Source organism: Cornus florida, unplaced genomic scaffold (assembly GCF_030987335.1).
Source record: "Cornus florida cultivar Cherokee Brave unplaced genomic scaffold, ASM3098733v1 CherokeeBrave_3.0.0_Hap2_Chr02, whole genome shotgun sequence".
In the NCBI taxonomy this organism is placed as follows: Eukaryota; Viridiplantae; Streptophyta; class Magnoliopsida; order Cornales; family Cornaceae; genus Cornus; species Cornus florida.
Window position 1 is genome coordinate 53,505,248 of NW_026775572.1, and position 22,167 is coordinate 53,527,414.

At 34.5% G+C, this 22,167-nt stretch overlaps 1 protein-coding gene across 1 annotated transcript; it reads right to left on the minus strand.

Moving 5' to 3' along the window:
- Window positions 1-5,079: 5,079 nt before the first annotated feature.
- Window positions 5,080-22,167, minus strand: LOC132287067 (B3 domain-containing protein Os04g0386900-like). Its single transcript, XM_059789546.1, has 3 exons — window positions 21,956-22,167; window positions 6,327-6,539; window positions 5,080-5,874 (listed from the first exon to the last, which is right to left on the minus strand). Exons 2-3 carry the CDS (start codon window positions 6,537-6,539, stop codon window positions 5,569-5,571), a joined length of 519 nt encoding a protein of 172 aa, XP_059645529.1. The 5' UTR covers window positions 21,956-22,167; the 3' UTR covers window positions 5,080-5,568.

Below are 22,167 nucleotides of genomic sequence, written 5' to 3' on the forward strand. Positions count from 1 at the left end.
ACCATTTCATCCAAATATCATAATTACAGTCCAAAAATACAAGGTTAAGATCAAATGTCCAAGCTTTACAACTTTTAGACAACTTATATAAAAGTTACAGTCCATAGATATAATTACAATAATAAAGGTCCATAAGTCTTCGTACTAAATACATTATGTTAAGTTTTACAAAAAAAAGTGAGACTTATATACAAAATAACAAAACGATCATCTAATCCATGCTAGGCCTATTGTGGAACGTCATCCGCCACTTCTTTTTCATATTCTGAAAAATATTAAATAATAGGGTGAGCATAAAACTCAGTAAGTAGTGCTTAAGGCACACCTCTTGAAACCCCATGAATCCACACCATGAATAGCAATAAAAGAACAAGGATCATGCTATGCGGGGAAAATAATTACACAATCACACCAATAACCCAAGTCATGAAAGAAGATGCAATGTCGTGTCGTGCTATGTCTCTCACCATTTTTTTTTCAAAACCATAACCGTCATCATTTCCAAACCGTTAGTGAAACTCGTCCCACGGTGACCCCCTAGCGACACGAGAGGAGGATTGGTTACTGTCCCTGACCCATGGTAACCCCGTGGCTTCATTTGGGGCCCAGATAGCTCAACCACACTAAGGAGAATTTTCCAAGTCCCCTCTAGGCCTCACTAACACCACGGCCCTTCGGTAACCCCTAAGCGACCAGGTTTTTTATAAAACCATATTTGAAAACTTCTTCCCGAAAATCCCGTTTCATTTTTCTCAAAACATCATTCCCATTTCTTCCCAATGAGATGCATGGATGCATCATACCAACATTTATCATTTTACACAAGTTCAAAAATTTATACTACATAACATGCTTTACAAATAATTCCAATAAAACATGATATGCCTTCATTTAACCATAATTTAACATGTTAAGCATATAAAACATGGAATTAATTTCATGTTAAACATGCATCATCATAATTCATCAATTAACTTCTACTTTCACAATCTCACATACAATACTTAAACAATTTTTACAAGAGTTTCCACAAAATAGGCATGCTAGAGCACAACACATACTAGAAAATTCACAAAAGAACAAGAATGCATGAATTAAACACCCCAACCTCAAATGAGAGAAAAAGCCCCAATTTAAGTCCAAGAACCTTAGAATTTCGAAATCCCTAGAGTGCACCAAATGATGAATTGCTTGTACTCACACGTAGATCTCGTTGTGCTATCTGTTTTGCCGCAAACGGCTCCCAAAAACTCCAAGAGATGAGAGATTAATTGAAACTTGAATTTTTGAAGCAAAAGAAAAAAAAAAAAAGAAAAATGAAGAACCAGTGAGAGAGAGAGAAGATCACGGGAAGAGAGGAAAAATGGGCTGAATTGGCCCTTTTGACCACTAAAATCAAGTTAGTGGTGGGCCCCATGGCTTTAAAAAAAAAATTCATTTAACATATATATATATATATATATATATAAACATTACAAAACTAATTTTCTGCACACGAATTTTGAGCCACAAACCCAACAATCTCCACCTTGGCTCAAAATTCGTCTTCACGTGTTCCTTCATAACTCTACCTCGAACAAGGATTTTTTCATAACTCTTCATAGCTCCACCTCAACCGAAGATTTCTCTACCTTAAATAAAGTACTATGATAAACTTGAAAAACACTCTAACAATCCACACATTTTCTAAAGTTCATCGTTCTTCATTTTTTCTTATATCTTTTCTATCCACCCCGTTGGTGTTCAATTAGTCACGCATGGCAACCTACCAATCTTCAACTCATCTTCATCAATTACTTTTCTAGCTCAAAGCAACAAACCTCTCTTCACTCTTCATATTCCCCTTTGCTTTTTATCGGTCTTAGAGCAAATCCCTTCATTCTTTACACCCTTGCCCCATCTTGAGAACTAGCACTCATTCTTGGCTTGTCCCTAAAACTTGTTCCTCGTGGGCTTCATCTCTTTCACTTTTGCCCCATCTTGAAAACGAGCATCATCCGGCTTGTCCCAAGACTTGTTCCTCATGGGCTTCACACCTTCTTCATACCTTCGTGTCATCACCAACTTTGATTGAATCTCCATAGCTTCTCACGATCATCTCTTGCTCTGACAAACTTTGCAGCAATCTTATTCTACTGATCTTCCAGACCAATCACAAGCTCTGACCTACCATCGGCTCTGATACCAGTTGTTGGGGATAATTAACTCCCTCCAACCCACTCAACGTTCAGCTATTGTTGAGAGTTAAATCCCTCCTTCATCACCAACAATGGAAGCATCATCACGTCACATCAACACAAGTATATATGGAGATAGCAATCATACACATCAATGCACAACAGAATATTTTACATGATTCACCCAACTCTAGGGTTACATCCATGGAAGAGAGAGATTCATTATTACGAATGAAGGAAAAAAATATACAACCATATGTCAAAACCCCACTCACTCACTCACTCATCATCTCTTTTAAGGCTACATGTATACACTCGGGAATTACATATACTCTCCCCTCTCCTCACAACACTCACCCTAAAACCCCTTACATCTTTTCTCTCTTCTCTCTCTCTCTTTCTCTAAACGTCTCATACACATCTCTATTTATAGAATCTTCAAACAAATTCCTTGTTGAACAAGTATTCCTCAACTTGCCTATAGAGTGTTACCATAATGATCAAAACTTTAAAATAGAAACATAATGGGATACAATTTCCTCCACAAATTTTAGCCTTCCAAAACGAAAAAGGAAACTAATTTTCTGCACACGAATTTTGGGCCACAAACCCAACATGGTCATAACGTAAAGCTCATGAAATCACAAATTTGCATTATTATCACGTGGAATTGTTATATATTTTGGTTGCTCTGCAATGGGCTTCCAAATGTTTTGGTTTAATATTTATTTTGTTATCCAAAATTAGGCTTAGGTCCTAAGTCACATAAAGCGGGAGCGGGAGTGTGAGAGCGGTAGAATTAAGTCATAAGCAGTGAGAATTTGAGTAAGAGCACGCGCGGAGTGTGAGAGCGGGAACACGCTTAGAATGTGAGAGCGACACTTGTTGAGAAGAATTGTGTGACTTAGCTTAGGTCCATAATAAAATAAAAAAAATGCATAAATAGTCAACCAATGGGGCAACTGCCTCCATTGGACTTTTTAATTTTTTCAATTTTATATAAAAAGTTTTGAGTAATTGTATAATTGCGTCCACTGAAATTCTATAAAATTTTAAAAGACCCAACAATCTACCTTAAATTAAAAAGTAACTTATCTTTTCTCTTCAGGACTCACACCACAAGATTTCAAATATATTATATATATAAAGACAGTCAAAGTAATTATTATATCATTGTCTATATATAATATACACATCATTTTTGTGGGAGATCTTTTGTGTGAAATGATCTACAATGTGTATGGTGGAAATTTTTTTTTTGAGTAGTTCAAATGGCGATTATTACTTATTTATTTTCAGGGCAAGAATATTATATTAGAAGTTAGAGGTGCGAATGCTCGAAACTGGACTCCCAAAGATACTAAGAAGCAACCGCTGGGTTACGAAGGCATTCACGTTAACAAATTTCATATGGTGTTTTGGTCAAAGTAATAATTTAAGATAATCATATAACAAACAAACTTGAACTTTAGGCTAAAATTTGATTATGTTACGAAAAAACAATTCCTTATTTTAAAGGGTAAATTACACGGACCTCCCATATAGTTTGCCATAATTACATGCACTTTCTTTATAGTTTGGAAAATTACTCGGACTTTCCCTAAAAATGAAACTAACCTACACAGACCTCCCTTCTGTTACGATCAACGCAAGTCTATGGTGGATTTTGTTGATGTCATGTACTGAATAAATTAAAATTTTCATATTACCCTTCATTCATCTCCTCTCTCACGCATGTAGATGCATACTACAGTCATTTACCATAACAATTTGAGGGCACTTCAGTAAATTAGACAAATTTGTTAGTGCATTAGACGGTCCGTCACTATGAAAAGAGGTCTGTATAGGTTAGTTTCATTTTTAAGGGAGGTCCGGGTAATTTCCCAAACCACAGAGTATGTTCTTTTAATTATGGCAAACATAAGGAAGGTCTGTGTAATTTATCCACTTTTTTTTTTTTTTTTTTTTCTGGTGTTTTTTGAAATGTTCAATGAATACACATTGCATTACAACCCATTGTATATACACACATAAATCGGTTATTCTTAGTTCAATTTCTAAATACAGTTTTTAGTGTTATATATATATATATATATATATATATATATATATATTTGAGAAACAGAAAACAATTATTAAAAAACGCTTTTAAAAAACTAAACCAACAATTCCTTTTGCCTCCCATTATTTGTCTTACTATTACTGTTTAAGAATCTGTCTACTCCTACCGATGCAGTTCTTCCGCTTGCTTGGCTCTTTTCAGAAAGAGTTGTTTTGTTGAAGTGTGCAATTGGTATCGCAGAATTGGAATTGCAATTCCATTGAATTAGAACAAATGCAATTTCAAATCAATCATTTGGATCAACTTTATAATTCATTTGCAGCAGTGCTTCCACATGCAAAGAAGTGATTTTCTATTTAAAAACTGTGACGTTGAAGTCACAATGGAGCATCCTTCCAAATTTCAAATATTTTATTTTAAGCTTTTGAGAAACAATTCATTTAATAGGAAAACAATTAAGATCATACAAATGAATAATTATATATGATATATCAAAATATATTCCAATTTCCCATTGCAAACACATACGCATATGTATACAAAGATTTTAATTTATATACACACATATATAAACACATGTAGTATATACATATATACATCCGCATATCGACACACCACAACTATAAATACATATACAAACTTGTACACACACCATAAAACCTATACATTCCTATACACACACACACATATGCACCACACACACACACACACGCTATCCACATATATGCACAATACACACCTATATACAAACATTCGTAAATACCCACTTATATATGCACATACACACCTATACAAACAAATATATACAAATATACACCTACAAGCACATTTGCACACAGATTCGCCCAAAACAAAACTCAAGCCACCCTTTATTTCATCTGAAAATTTAAAGGAAGATATGAACACACATATATGTATAATAGAGTTACAGTAGCTCAAAGCCAGTTTACCTGCCAGGGGATGTTACAGATATTTCAAGAACCTCAGAAGATGCCTCCATATTCAGATGTGTATAACAATCACCTGATGTTTTATGGAACATCGCTTGAGCTCCTCCACGATATGGAAGGTCATATTCAGATTAACTTAGCCGATAAATCATCGTACTAGATAGCTTAGTTAATAAATCATGACATGCTTATGATCAGGATCGCCATGATTCGAACACAGGTAGACAACTAATAGTACAGAGACCGTGTACTGAACATGAAAGCAAGGTAGAAAAATTCAAACAGAGGTATATATAATACACAAGGAATTGAATTCCTACAGGTCCATGCCAGAATTCGTTATTAGAATTAGACAAATCCCAGAAAAAGATGGGAGATCCTAATCAATGATAATAGGAGTATTTGAAGACTCGCCATTTACCCTTGCTAGCAATTCAGATGGGAAGTCACCGCGGAGAATTTGAACTCTGAACTTGACATTCTTACTGTTGCATTCCATGAGTTCAAATACACATGCATCTCCTAACTTTAGATCATTGTCAATGATAAATGTCTTCCAATTGGAGTCGAACCTTTTGCCGCTGCGATCTCCATAATAGACCATCTCCCAGTTCTTGCCACGATAGGAGAGAACCACAGGAATTGTAGCACAAGGAAGCACCGGATGCATTTTGGTTGGAAGAAACTAAAAGAATCAAACCAGAACAACTATAAATTAGCTTAAGCTTATTTATCATATAATTGACCCCAAGTGCTATTAAAGAAGAGCTTCCCAACTCTGCATTTTTTAATATTGTGTTTGTCCAGTTAAGTGGACACAAAATGTACTCATAAACATATTTTTACTTGCAAATGGATGACAGAAGTGATATGGATATCATAAAACTGTTGCATAATTTTGAACCGTCAAATTAACCATCAGTTTTCTGAGGCACCAAATATAAAAGCTGGGATAGTCACTTCATGTACGATGTTGAACAACTAAAATCATCTCACTGTTCTTTGATATTGAAATGAATCAAATGATTATCCCATCACTCATTTGCACGAGTTATAAACTTCATTTGATTGAAATCATACAAATCCTTAATTACCCGGGAAAAAAGAATCATACAAGTCCTTGAGTAGAGTGATTACCATTTGATACGAAGGTTTGAGATGTGCTTTTATAAGAACCACATGAAAGGATGGTCTCCCTGAAAGTGGGAAAAATTCATCATTTTCTGAACCAGTTGTTGTAGGGCTTGAAACAGGTTGGGTTTGTAGATCCATCTGGACGTTTTCAACATGTTGGACCTGTGGCTGGGGCATTTTAAGTTCTGTTTCTGGAGCACTTGCCAATGGATGCATCTGAAAAAAAAAAAAACAAATTAGAATATTCCCAAAGTTGCTCTATTTGGATTACATGAAAATATTCATAGATTAAGAATTCCACCAACACAAAAATTTAGGTCGTTCTACCCACAACCCATCATCCAATTGGAGGCCCAAGATGGACGCTAATACATGAAACATGCACAACTAGAATAAAAAATATACAAAGATAATGTCCGTACTGTAAGATATTGTGCATCCTATCTGAAGCTCCCTCCAATTCTGGAGAGAAGCTATTCTAAATGCATCATCATACACATCCCTCTATTAAAACCTACTCAAGTACTTCTATAACGTTGACCACGTTAACAATAGCAGTTTCTAACTTACCAATTTCTTGAGGTAAAGAACAAAACCTAATTTTATTTACAGGTACAGTAATTCCATGTATAAAAATATATATATATATATATTACAATAATTCCATATAATTTATCAAAAAAACATTACAACAATCCCCAATACCAAGAATACAACATATAGTTCCTAATCTATTTCCAGAGTTCCCTAATTATTCTGGATAATACTTAATTGAGTTGAAAGACAGCGAATTCCTGTGCCCACAACATGCATTGTTTTTCTCACAATAAGCCATTCTTAGCTTTTCTCCATATTATCAAAACCAGTTTCCATACGAAGACCTTGATTCCAAATTTAATAATGCCCAAGTAATTCTCAATCCTACATTTTTCATTATGGTCCAGTGACATGAGAGCAAAAAAAGAGGCATGTGAATCTAGCCACTGTGCAGGATAATTATTCATATGCATAGTAAATAATAACATAGAAAGCAGACACATAAGAACCCAGAGAAATCCCTTCCCTAAAGATCTCATTGCAAACCAATATAAAATGAAATCCAATTTAGGGTAAATTACACTCGCACCTCCTTAGGTTGGGCTTAATTACACACGGTGGGTGAAATAGGGCTTAATGACACTGTGTACCCCTTTAGGTCAAGTGTGTGAGCTCAACGACCCACCTCCTATTAACAAACCGTCAGAAAATTTTGATGTAATGACTGATTTCCCCTTTCCCTTACTAAAAAGACCTTAATAGCCCTTTGAAATTCATGAAAATTACAATTATACCCAAACACACACTCTCCCTCTCTCACATCACTCTCAAGAACCCTTCAAGAACGCAAGCATGCATCATCAATGTTCACTCTCTGTCTCTCTCTAGGATCGCTCACACCCATTCCTCCTCTCCTCCCTCCCTCTCTCTCTCTCTATATATATATGGTCATACCCACTTTTGGGCCTAATTTTTCTTTCCTTTTCTGGGAAAAGCAATGTTTTGAGCTGAAATTTCTACAATGTGAAGAGGTGGAATTGGACAACAAAAATGCAACCAAACAGCAAGTGGTGGGGTTGCTTTTAAATTTTTGGGGCCTGTCTGGGTGTGTTTCTATCCCGTTTCTGGATCATCAAAAGTGGGATGTCTCTTCATCTTCGTATCTGCTGTTGAGGATTTCTTTTTATTCTCTGTGTCATTTTGGACCTACTGGCTACTGCTTTGCGTTTTGGATGGGAAATTGGAAATTTGAAATTGTCGTCTAACGCAAATCCGAAGTTCTTGGAATTTTTCTAGTTTGAGAGAGAGAGAAAGAGTCACCGATTTTATTTTTGCCAGAGATTTGTAGGGAAGTTAGAGATTCTCCGATGTCTTTGTTTTATTCAATATTGATTCAAAGTGATCTATTATGATAAATTTAGAAAGGCTTGAGTGCGGTTTACACCCCTATGGTATCGATATGGTGCATATAACCCCTCATTGTTTTGTTCACCTCCCTTATACATTAAAAATGGTGCGAATTAGTGCCTTTTTGCCGTTGACCTCTATTGACCGGTACCGGAGCTACAAAAAGACCAAAATAGCCCTCTATCTATGATTTAAAAATAATAATAAAATAACATAAAATGGATTAAATTGAATTGAAGGTGAGTTGTCAGAATTAAGCTGGGTTAACAAATTGCCTAACTGAAATACGATTCAAGATCTTTCCTAATCGGCCGGCTTTGTGAGGGCTTATTTCTCGAATCCTGTACGGTGAAAAAAGTAGAGGCAAGCAGATATAAGCGGCATAATCATCAGAACCACGCGTCTCCAACAAAAAACGAAAAGAAACCTTGGCAAAGGGGGTTCATCTAGGCAATAATCTAATCAAACAATTTGCATCCCTATTCTTCATCAAATACTGCTTCACCCGGTTCCCAGGCTCGGCCACTGGCACCTGAAAAGCTTTTTGCCCTCTTCGGTCGCCGATTTACTCGCCGGTGGTCTGTACTCTCGTCAAATCTAGAGGACGCCTACAGGACGTCATTTTCCTGGAATTTCCAAGACAAAATGCAGGTAACACACTCTCTCTCCATATTTCGAATTCTCTATCCATACACATTCATATATATGACAAAGTAATATAGGTGTATGTATATTACACTCACAGTCTCAGACACATGCACATATAATTCTTGTTTGATCTGATTTACTATTTGCTAACTTTAGACATTGAATAGTATCTTTTTACCTGTACATAAGAATTAGTGAAAGTAATTGTAACTAGCTTATGAACAGTCCAAGGAATACACAATTGGATTTACAATGACAATATTTTTATTTCAATGATATGCATTGATTTTTCTTGGCACAAATATTACCCAGTTTAATCTAGAGTTTTTTAGACAGAGAGAGGGAAGAAAAGGATAGTAATGCGAAGGGTCCAAATTGTAGGAGGAAGGAGAAAGAAGGAATTCTGTAGGAGGAAGGAGGATGAGAGGCGAGAGACTGAGATGAGGGAGAGAGAGATTAGGGTTATATAAACAAATATATATATACGGAATATAAGAAGGGCAATTTTGGGAATAAAGGGTTTAAAATGGTCATGTGCCATGCACATGACCAACTGACGTCCAATTTCCACCGGAATTCTGACCGGAGGTGCTTAGTTGCACATTTTCATATCTAGTATGGATTTATATAAACAAATTAAACTATAGGCGTGTAATTCGCACATATTTAAAACTATAGGGGTGTTTTTCAGACTTTTCCCATTTAGAAATCATGAATATAGCAGCAAGAATATATATGTGAACTATGATGGTGGACAGTGGGTTTGGGGATTTCAATAGAGAAAGGTTGAAAATAGAGGAATTTGATAGTCTTGGGAGGATTGAGAGGTACAATCAAATTTTGTTTAAACCAAAATTTGATTATTCTTTTGTTATATTATATGGGTTCTGTTTGATGTGCTTATTGGATTTGATGGTGCTGGTGCTGGCAGTTGGCTGTGATTATGGAGTCCCTCAAGCCAATCAAACCCAAAAAATGTAAGAAGTGAAGAAGAAGAGGGCGTTTGGTGGGTTGATTTTGTATGAGTTGTTAGTGGTTTACGTGGGTGGAGAGAGAGAGAATGGGTGGGCTATAGTGGAGGTTGCAGGTGGGTGAAGATAGAGATAAAGAGGGTAATATAGTAATTTAGTTTACAAGGTATTTTTTTATTATACTCTTTTAAAATTTAGGGGTAAAATTGACATTTCATATACATTTCTGATGTCCGTAACCACTTAACGGTCATAAGGGTGGTAAATGTAGTAAAGGCCTATTTGGGCCGCTATGTGTTATTAGGCCTAACCTGAGGGGGTGTGAGTGTAATTTACCCTTTAATTTAATATGAATTGAACAATATTTCTAATCATTTTTCACTAATCGTCTAATCCTCATTTAAATATGCTTCATCTTCGTAATTCTTCTTGCTTAACTATCTTGCATGCTTCTTTATGTATTCTTCAAAGCATAACACACTAACCTAACACTATAATGACTAACTGCAGATATTGAAGACGATTAATAAATACACCAACCAGAAACAAGCATCAACAGCAAAAGGAAAAGCCATTGGTTGCAGTGTCTCTCCAGCAAATCTGAACTTTTGTGCCTCCAAAAAACTGAAAAGCTGAAGAAGTAAAAATAAAAACTTACAATGTCATTACCAAGGGTTTTATGTTTCAAGAACAGAAGGTGGTTTTCACCAAGCCAATCAAATCTTCCTCTCATGCTCTTATGTAACATTTGTCATTCCTTTGCTTCTTGAATTTACAGAGCTTTGTGAAATTATTGTTGTTTTTCCATTCCTCTATTTTATTTCAATCTTTTTCCTTTATTGTAATACAAATTTTAAAATTGAAAACAAAAAACATGTTCGGTAACTATTAACAAGTAAAGAATCACATGAAATGCTACAAGAACGCATCCAAAAACCTTTATGCTGCAAATTATGTCTCATGTTCCAATTTTAATTAGGTTTCTATTTTAGAGTCGTGTTTTATTTAGGAAAATTCTTGGGATATTTGGGCCCCAATGAATTGTAATCTTTTTTTAACAAAGATTTGAAATAAGTACTTTATAAATACATACTTAGGCTTTTGTTTAAGCTAGTGAAATTAAGAAAGATGTGCCTCATGAAGTAGCAGTTAGGTGTATGAGGATTTCAGATCCTCTACCTCACAAGACCAGTAGAGATGTGAATATAGTGAGTAAAATGGCGACAACATTGATGGCAAGAAATGAGTCTGGTAGAGTGTTACACTATGAATTACTCTACAATATTATAGTGGAATACCTCCGTGAACCTAGGTCGGGTTGCATCAAACAACATTAACACTTAATTATTTCAGTCTATCTCTCCATGTGAATGTGTTTCCGCTGTCCCAACAGTTTGTCATATCGTTGACTATTGATCAATCGAAGTCTCTATAGTCTTCTACATTATCTACCACTGCAATCTTCAATTATCAAAAATGATAATCATTTTGACAGAGTAGTCTAAGCGATTTAACCAAACGTAGGTCTAAAAAGGAGTTCTTATGTATTCAATATTTCAATCGAATCCCGTACTTAAGATTGTGTCTGAATCAAAATGAGAGAAGTCTAAAACGCGAGTCAACCAACTTAGATTAAGTTTAAAAAGCGTTTTCTAATATATTTTAAATTTGAGTTAAGTGTAAAAACCCTCGCAATGTAAAAAAAGTGCACAAAACACCCCTATTGTTTATTATGTATGTATAACCTCCTATGATTTCCTACAATGTTGTATAGTGACCCCTATGTCCTACTGACTGTTATAAAATAGTTGTTATCTGTTAGCCGAGATATGATAAGTGCAAATCATGGGATGTGACTTACCATATTATTTTAGATATGATAGCCACAAATCATGGATTTGACTTTATTTACGCATATGTCCAGGCATAGAATATGCAATGATTTTATTTAGTTTCCTTTATTGTAATATTATCCTGTGCTCTTTTTAGTATATAAATATGAGAGTTGTGACTGAGTGTACATACATCTGATTTTACATATTTCTCTTCTCTTTCTTCTATATTATATTTCTTCTTGGTATTAGGATAAGATTATTTATTTAATTGTGGCCCACATGATTTGGACATGTGATTTATTACTTGGTGGCTAAGTAAATAGATATCAATTAATTATTCTTGGTCAACTTATAATTACCTTTTTGGTAATTACTTATTGGAGAAGTATTTTCCTTTTCATTCCTTACTTTGATGGAAAGTAGAATTGTATTACTAAAAGGAAAACTGGTCCTCTCTCTGCCTTTATAAAAGTGCATATGCTCCATCAATTATGTACGATTATTGAAACAACACATAAAAGGTTATTGTGTGCAAAAGGCCAAGAGAGAGAAACCAGTTTCCACCTTTATCTGTTGATCAGAGTTGCAGATTGGTTCGTGGTTAAAGGATCTACATTGGATTTAATCTCAACAAGGTTCGATATCATGAATAGAGGTATGTATATCTAACTATATTTATTTATGCGTTATAAGGATGTGAAATTAATTGAAGTTCTAAGATCTAGGGTTTTATGATAATTTGTGATTAAAGTCTAACACAAATTTAATTAGAGTTTTTACATGTGGTATCAGAGCCCGTAGTTTTGGAACTCATTATTTTTTCTATTATTCTTGCATAAATAATATGCGTAAGTTTAAATTAAAATTAAATAATAATATAATTTTAATTTATGGTATACAAACACTGTTTTAAGAGAGATCCGCCTGATAAATTAATTTTCTAATTCCTGTACCCGTTTTGAATGAGTGTCAAGGATCTGTTTGTAAGTGATTAGTTTTGTCTCTTTATTGTTATATATATATATAATGTGATATATTAGTTTTGTCTCTTTTTCATTGATTCATAAAGTAGTCAAATCTCGTAATCAGCATGTGGTATCATAATGAGACAAAATAAGCCAATTGTATTTTTCGTACATTGATATAGAATGGAAAATTGTATGTTTAACTTGCATAATGATTAGTATACAGTATAGTGGTTATATATATAAACAGAATGAGACAAAACAAGCTAAAAGACATGTTAATTTTTTGGTGCGTCAGTATACAGTAACGAGACAAGTAAAAAAAAAAAAAAAAAAAATTGTTATTTGGTGCATCAATAGTATATTGAATGAAATTTTTGATTATGATTCCGCAAATAGGTAATGATGTCTTTTTTGTTTTGTATATAATTGAATATATGCTTTTTAATATACATTACAGTATGTGTATTTATGAAATTTTTAGATACCCACTAACAATTTAATTAATTGACTTTGTAAATTGTGTGTGCATAATGTGATGGGTAACTTAATATTAATTTTATCACTAGATAATTAAATATTCATATTATAGAAAGGTTGGTAGCTACCAAAGTGGCCTAATCATAATGATTAATGGATATTAATTTTAGTGGTAAACATAATTGCAATATTTCATGAATAATGATGCTTATAATTTTTTGTAAAATTCATGAATATTGGGTTTATTCAATTATTAGAAATAATTCCTCAAAGGGAATTAATTTTCGAGTGATTAAATAAACATTAAGGGGTTGTATGTAATTTTTAATTGGGTAGATATAGGATATCTAAAGGTAACTTGTCTATTTAATTAATTAGTGCATCACCAATGAAGCTATATATAAATAAATACATCTAAGCATCATTTTTTGTATTTTGTGGTTACTACCCAAAGGGGTACCATAGCTGTACAATGTATTTATTTATTTTTATATGTGTTGTTATCTCAAAGTATTAATGTTATGAGCATTTACCTTATTATGATTATTTTATTGCAGTATCTCTTCCTGTTTCAGTGAATTCGCACGCTTCATCTGTTCCAATTCTCAATGGGACTAACTTTTCAGAATGGTATGAGCAAGTTCAGTTCAACTTAGGTGTGCTAGATCTTGATTTAGCATTTCAAATTGAGAAACCTACTGCTATTACTGGTGAAAGCAGTGAGTAAGAAAAGTCTCTCCATAAAGTTTGGGAGAAATCGAACAGATTGAGTATTATGTTTATGCGAATGACTATTGCAAACAATATCAAAACAACTCTTCCCCAAATTGATAGTGCTAAGGAATATTTGAAAAATATTGAAGAACGTTTCCGTACTGCAGATAAGTCTCTTGCAGGGAAATTAATGGCTGACCTCACTACTATGCGTTTTGATGGTACTCGAAGTATGCATGAGCATGCTCTTGACATGACTAATCTTGTTGCAAAATTGAAGACTTTAGGGATGAATGTGGATGAGACTTTTCTCGTTCAATTTATTCTCAATTCCTTACCTACTCAGTATGGGCCATTTCAAATTCACTATAACACTATTAAGGACAAGTGGAATGTGAATGAATTGGCCAGTATGTTAGTTCAAGAGGAAGGAAGGCTTAAGCAACAAGATAATCATAATGTTCATCTCATGACTCAAGAAGCTAGAAAGAAATTTGGGAAAAGGCCTGGAAAAGGCATTAAGCGAGCAACACCCCAAATAAAGGATTCTGATCAAGCTACTCAAAAGAAGGAACGCAAGAATGATAAGTGCCATTTTTGTAACAAACCTGGACACTTTCAGAAAGATTGCATGAAACGTAAAGAATGGTTCGAAAAGAAGGGTAAGCCTTTGGCTTTTGTTTGTTTTGAATCAAACTTAATTGAAGTTCCTTCTAATACTTGGTGGGTTGATTCAAGCTCTAATGTTCATATTTCCAATACGATACAGGGATTCCTTTCAACCCAAACCACAAATCCAAATGATGATTTCTTGTTCACAGGGAATAGGGAGAAAATTCCAGTTGAAGCCATTGGGACATTTCGTTTAGTTTTAGATAGTGGATTTCATTTAGATTTGTTTAAAACTCTTTATGTTCCTTCAATTTCCCGTAATTTGATTTCTTTGTCCAAACTTGATGTTGATGGTTTTTCATTTAAATTTGGTAATGGATGTTTCAGTTTGTTCAAAAAATCCCAATTTGTTGGTTCTGGTATTCTTGTTGATGGTTTATACAAGATAAAGCTTGATGACTTATTTTCTGAAACACTTTTGACCTTGCATCATAATGTTGGAACCAAACGTAGCTCAATTAATGAAAATTCATCTTTCTTGTGGCATAAAAGATTGGGTCATATATCCAGTGAAAGATTAACAAGATTAGTAAAAGATGGAATTCTTTGGAATCTAGATTTTACTGATTTTATTGTGTGTGTAGATTGTATTAAAGGTAAACAAACCAAACACACAAAGAAGGGCGCCACAAGAAGTATAGAGCTTCTTGAAATTATTCATACAGACATTTGTGGACCTTTTGATGTTCCATCTTTTGGTGGAGAAAAATATTTTATCACCTTTATAGATGATTTTTCACGTTATGGATATATCTATTTGTTGCATGAAAAATCTCAAGCAGTGAATACTCTTGAAGTATACATAAATGAGGTTGAAAGGCAACTAGATAAAAAAGTGAAAATAGTAAGGTCAGATAGAGGTGGTGAATATTATGGAAAGTATGATGAAACGGGTCAATGTCCTGGACCGTTTGCTAAATTCCTTGAAAAGCGTGGCATTTGTGCTCAATACACTATGCCAGGCACGCCACAGCAGAATGGTGTAGCTGAAAGGCGTAATCGTACTCTTATGGAAATGGTTAGGAGTATGTTAAGTAATTCCTCGTTACCCATATCATTGTGGATGTATGCTCTTAGAACTGCTATGTATATATTAAACAGGGTTCCGAGTAAGGCAGTTTCAAAAACTCCATTTGAACTGTGGACAGGAAGGAAACCTAGTTTAAGGCACCTGCATGTTTGGGGTTGCCCAGCGGAAGCAAGGATTTATAATCCACATTAAAAGAAATTGGATTTTAGAACAGTTAGTGGGTACTTGATTGGTTATCCAGAAAAATCCAAAGGGTATAGGTTTTACTGTCCTACACATAGTACAAGAATTGTTGAAACCGGTAATGCCAAATTCATTGAGGATGGTGAAATCAGTGGGAGTGATAAAAATGAGAATGTGATCATTCAAGAAGTTAGGGTACAAATCCCTTTAACCACAACTTCTAAAGAAATAATTGTTTCTCCAGTTGTTGAACTGCATAACAACGAAGAACAATTAAATGATCAACAACTCCATAATGAAACTATCACCAATGACGTTATAGAAGAACCACAAGGAATAACATTAAGATGGTCTCAAAGAGAAACGAGACCTGCTATTTCGGATGATTATGTGGTATATTTACATGAATCTGATTTTGATATAGGGATATGTAAGGATCCGGTTACATATTCACAAGCTATTAATAGTAATAATTCTACTAATTGGATTAATGCCATGAACGAGGAGTTGAAGTCAATGGAACAAAATAAAGTTTGGGAACTCGTTGAATTGCCTGAAGGATTTAAACAAGTCGGGTGTAAATGGGTCTTTAAGACCAAACGCGATTCTAATGGCAATATTGAACGATATAAAGCCAGACTTGTAGCCAAGGGCTTCACTCAGATAGGAGGCATTGATTATAAAGAAACTCTCCTGTATCTAAGAAGGATTCCTTTAGAATTATTATGGCGCTTGTAGCTCATTATGATTTAGAGTTGCATCAAATGGATGTGAAAACAGCTTTTCTAAATGGGAATTTAGAAGAAGAAGTCTATATGGATCAACCTGAAGGCTTCAGATTAGAGGGTAAAGAACGCATGGTCTGTAAACTTAAGAAGTCAATATATGGACTTAAACAAGCTTCCCGACAATGGTATATTAAGTTTAATGATACTATTACTTCTTTTGGTTTTAATGAAAATACTGTTGATCGGTGTATATACCAGAAGGTTAGTGGGAGCAAGTTTATATTTCTGATTCTATATGTTGATGATATTTTGCTTGCTAGTAGTGATCTTGGTTTATTGCATGAAACTAAAAATTATCTCTCTAAGAATTTTGAGATGAAAGATATGGGTGAGGCATCCTACGTGATAGGAATACAAATATTCCGTGATAGGTCACGTGGATTGTTAGGATTGTCTCAGAAAACATATATTGAGAGAATTCTAGAGAGATTTGGTATGGAACATTGTTCAGCTAGTATTGTTCCAATACAGAAAGGGGATAAATTTAGTTTGATGCAATGCCCAAAGAATGAATTAGAACGAAAAGAAATGCAAAATATTCCTTATGCATCTATTGTGGGAAGTTTGATATATGCACAGGTTTGCACTCGTCCAGATATTGGTTTTGCAGTTGGAATGCTAGGCAGATACCAAAGCAATCCAGGAATGCATCACTGGAAAACTGCAAAGAAAGTTATGAGATACTTACAAGGAACAAAGAATTATATGCTCACATTTAGAAAGACTGGTGAGTTAGAGGTTATTGGTTACTCAGACTCAGATTTTGCTGGATGTGTGGATAATAGAAGATCCACTTTTGGTTATTTGTTCCTTTTAGCTAGAGGGGCAATATCATGGAAAAGTGCAAAACAGTCTATTATTGCTTCATCAACTATGGAGGCTGAATTTGTAGCATGCTTTGAGGCTACAAATCATGGTTTGTGGTTGCGGAACTTTATTTCAGGATTTGGTGTTATGGATTCAATTTCCAGACCGCTGAAAATTTATTGTGATAACACCGCAGCTGTCTTCTTTACTAAAAACGATAAGTATTCCAATAGTGTTAAGCATATGGAGCTGAAATATCTTACCGTTAAAGAAGAAGTTCAGAAACAACGAGTGTCTTTTGAAAATATAAGCACACAGCTTATGGTTGCAGATCCATTGACAAAAGGATTACCACCCAAGACATTCATAGGGCATGTTGAAAGAATGGGTCTTGAATGTAATCAAAGTTAATTATTATTTTTTGTTGTGGATTGCTTAACAATGCTTATATATATTTGACATTTTGAGCTCATTAAAATGTGTTTATGATATTTCCTGTTAATTTATGTATGTACATGCATGTATTACTTTAAATGATGAAAACAGGAATAGTCTTAGAAAAGACATTATTGCTAGACCTTTATTGATGCTTCTCACTTATAGACTATGTTAAATGGGTTGCTAGTGTTGTGGTACATGGAAGGGACCGTGTCGTTTAGTGACATACAACCGCCATGACTCACATTGGTAATTTGTTTACCATGGTATTTATAATGACCATATTAATATCTTAATTTGATATATTGTGCACACTAATGACTATTTTACTAAACCACTACAGAAGTTATCATATGTGCCAAGTGGGAGAATGTAAGATAATTTATTTAATTGTGGCCCACATGATTTGGACATGTGACATATTACTTGGTGGCTAAGTAAATAGATATCAATTAATTATTCTTGATCAACTTATAATTACCTTTTTGGTAATTACTTATTGGAGAAGTATTTTCCTTTTCATTCCTTACTTTGATGGAAAGTAGAATTGTATTACTAAAAGGAAAACTGGTCCTCTCTCTGCCTTTATAAAAGTGCATATGCTCCATCAATTATGTACGATTATTGAAACAACACATAGAAGGTTATTGTGTGCAAAAGGCCAAGAGAGAGAAACCAGTTTCCACCTTTATTTGTTGATCAGAGTTGCAGATTGGTTCGTGGTTAAAGGATCTACATTGGATTTAATCTCAACAAGGTTCGATATCATGAATAGAGGTATGTATATCTAACTATATTTATTTATGCGTTATAAGGATGTGAAATTAATTGAAGTTCTAAGATCTAGGGTTTTATGATAATTTGTGATTAAAGTCTAACACAAATTTAATTAGAGTTTTTACAATTAGAGCCAGGATGGTCTACCTGTAATGAGGGCATTGCAAGTTCGGCACCACCCATTCGAGAATGGTCAAAGGAGACATCCCCCATCTGGGAGATGTCGAGTAGGCAGGCTGTCTGACCCCAATGAGGGAATTGTAAGTTCGAAACCACCCATTCAGAAATGGTCTGAGACGTGGTTATTTATTTATTTTTTTTAAAATGGTCTGAGGAGACATTGTTGATTCATCTATCTACATATTTTAAACATGTGTATGAAGGAAAATGGTCTGAGGAGACATTGTTGGTTGTTTACGGTCTGAGGAGACATAGTTGGTTGTTTTACTTTGATTTGTTGATCGGCACTTCATTTGACCAAAAAACATCGCTAATTAGATTTACATGTGTTGGCAAGACCGTGTTTAAAGATGCATTGTCCAAGTTGGGCATCTCAGACCTCCACACACCAACTTGAGGAGGAGTGTTAGTCGAGATATGATAAGCCCAAATCATGGGATGTGACTTACCATATTATCTGAGATATGATAGCCACAAATCATGGATTTGACTTTATTTACGCATATGTTTAGGCATATAATATGCAATGATTTTATTTAATTTCCTTTATTGTAATATTTACATGTGATCTTTTTAGTTTATAAATATGAGAGTTGTGAATGAGCGTACATACATCTCATTCAAACCTTTTACATGTTTCTCTTCTCTTTCTTCTATATTATATTTCTTCTTTATCTATCAAACCTGCCCTTTTGTGTTATATATACACTATAATATCTCTATATTTATATTTCATACAATAAATTATATCAATATAATATTTATACATATAAAATTTGCAACTGAGGTCCTGTTTGACCAATTAATTAAATGCGTAAAGTGCAAAAAAAAAAAAAAAAAAAAAAAAAAAAAACCCGTTATATGAAAAATGTGCAAAAAACACCCTGCTATTTAGTTTGTGCACATAAATCCCTATAATTTGAAATTTTGTAACAAATTGCCCCGTGATAGTTAATTTTGACCATTTTTTATTTTATAAAAACCACAAAATACCCCTAATAAAATTTGTGCATATAAGTGTTTTTTATTATCATTATTTTCTTTAAGGGCATTTTAGGTATTTCATTCCTCAAATTGAGAAAATGTTGTGCACATTTTGTATATAGCAGGAGGGATCTTTGCACGTTTCCCTAATTAAATTGACGAGAGAAGTCGGAAAAGGAATTCAGATTGAATCAAGGTTGGCTAGAGCCTTAAGCGACTTTGGCGGCTGCCCAAGGCCCCAACCAATAGCATGCATTAGTAGTGGGCCCCTAAAAATTTAATTCATCTTATATCCCTATCCCCAACCAATAGCATGTATTAATAGTGGGCCCATGCAATTTTTTATTTTTTTTTTCCTAGCCAAAATACCTACATTTTTTTTGTTCTGATAAGTAAATTATATAAAAGCGTTCAAAAGGGGAACGCGTCCCAGACTATACAAAGACAAAACGGAGCCTATGAACTCAAAGAGCTCATAAAATCAACAATATCCTCAAGAGAGGAGTAGTCTCTCCCCTGACCCCAACAAAACAAATTACAAATGATAGAAAATTTTAACACCCCAATGGAGGATTCCTCAAAATACCTACAATTTAATTCATTCTATATTCATTCCTATTTAAAGGATAGTTAGTATTGGAAAATAATAAAATTTTGACTAGGATCCTCTCCAAGTATTTCCAAGGCAATATCCTAGTTTATTAAAAGTCCTATTTTTCATCTTTTTTGTTTTGTTTAATTTTCATCTATTCTCAAAAATATTTCCCCTTGCTACAATATCTCCATCTGAACCAAAATCTTCCCCGTCTCCCTCTCACTCCATCTCCAATTCTCTCTCCTCTCACAAGAAAGATTAAATGAATATTGGCCGAAAGAAGTTTTTCAAAGTTAAAAGTTCATAAAATCATACTTCCTAGCCTTCATTTATAGCCAGGTGGTGGTCGAGGTGGGTATGGATGAGATACTGTGGGTGGGTACCTTAAGAGGGGTTTTCGAGGTTAAGTCCTTCTACAATTGTATGTTGGAGCGTCCAGGCCCCATTTTTCCTTGGAAGGCCATTTGGAGGTCAAAAGCTCCACTGAAGGTTGCTTTCTTCTCATGGATCGTTGCTCGGGGAAGCATCCTAACTATTGATAACCTTAGAAAAAGAAGTCATATTGTGGTTAACAGGTGTTGTTTGTGCAAGACAACGGGTGACTATGTCAACCATCTTCTTATTCATTGCTCGGTGGCTAGGGATGTTTGGTCTATGTTTTTGGTTGCATTAGGTCTTTCATGGGCGTTCTCAGATTCCACGGTAGACTTGTTAGAGGCTTGAAAAGGGTGTACAGTGAAGAGCCGAGTCAGAGATGCTTGGAGGGCCCCTCCCTTTTGTATTTGGTGGGGTTTGTGGCGCGAGAGAAATAGGAGATTTTTTTAGGGAGAGGAGTCTCCCGATTAGGCTATTAAATGCCGTATTCTTACTTTTTTATTCTTTTGGGTAAATGGGCGGAACTGTGATTCAATAGATTCTCTTTTGGATTTTGTGGATAGCTATAGTGTCGTCTTGGACGATTATTGTCTTCTTTGGGAGCGCTGGCTTTTGAGGGCCTTTTATAAAATCTTACTTTAAAAAAAATAATAATAAAATAAAATCATACCTAAGATCAATTATGTCACCTAAAAAAAAAAAAAGGGATCAATTATGTCACCAAAAAGATTAAATGGACTATTTATATTATCTACTGGAAAAGATATTTTAGCAAAATTGAAATACAAAAGTGTAATTAGTAACTTCACATCAAGGTGATTTTTATTAAAAATTATCAACTACATATTATATTACCAATTAACTAGCGATATCAGCCTCTTACTTTGAGAAGGTCAGGAATTCAAGTCTTAGAGACTTGTGTGTGAGAATACCAACTATGAAAAAAAATAATAATAATAATAATAATAATAAAAATAAAATATATTCAACATTAAAAAGGCTCTCACTTGAGCTCACCCTCATTCATTGAATCTAAGACGTGCAACTCTCAGGACTCGAAGCTCGAGCTTACTAAGATTGTTTTGTGACAGACTTACACTTATATAAAACAACAATTACAGGAAACGAAACAAAAATCAATCATTCATACAATCAATACTGAACAGACCTATATATGAAACCGAATTGCGAGAATTTAAAGGGGTTCAAGTTGAGCAGAGAGAAGATAGATAGAGCTTAGACGAACCTCGCGGTTGCTGGCAATGCTGCCCAATAGTTTGTCGTGCAAACTGGTGAAGGCTGAGAAGAACGGAGAGAACAGTCTCGAGTCTGTGTGTGTGTGTGTGTGTGTGAGAGAGAGAGAGAGAGAGAGTGTTTGGGAGGAAAGGGACTGACAGAGGATGCGGAGGAAAGGAGAAGAAAAGAAAAAGAAAAAGGACGACAGAAATTGGGTTACAA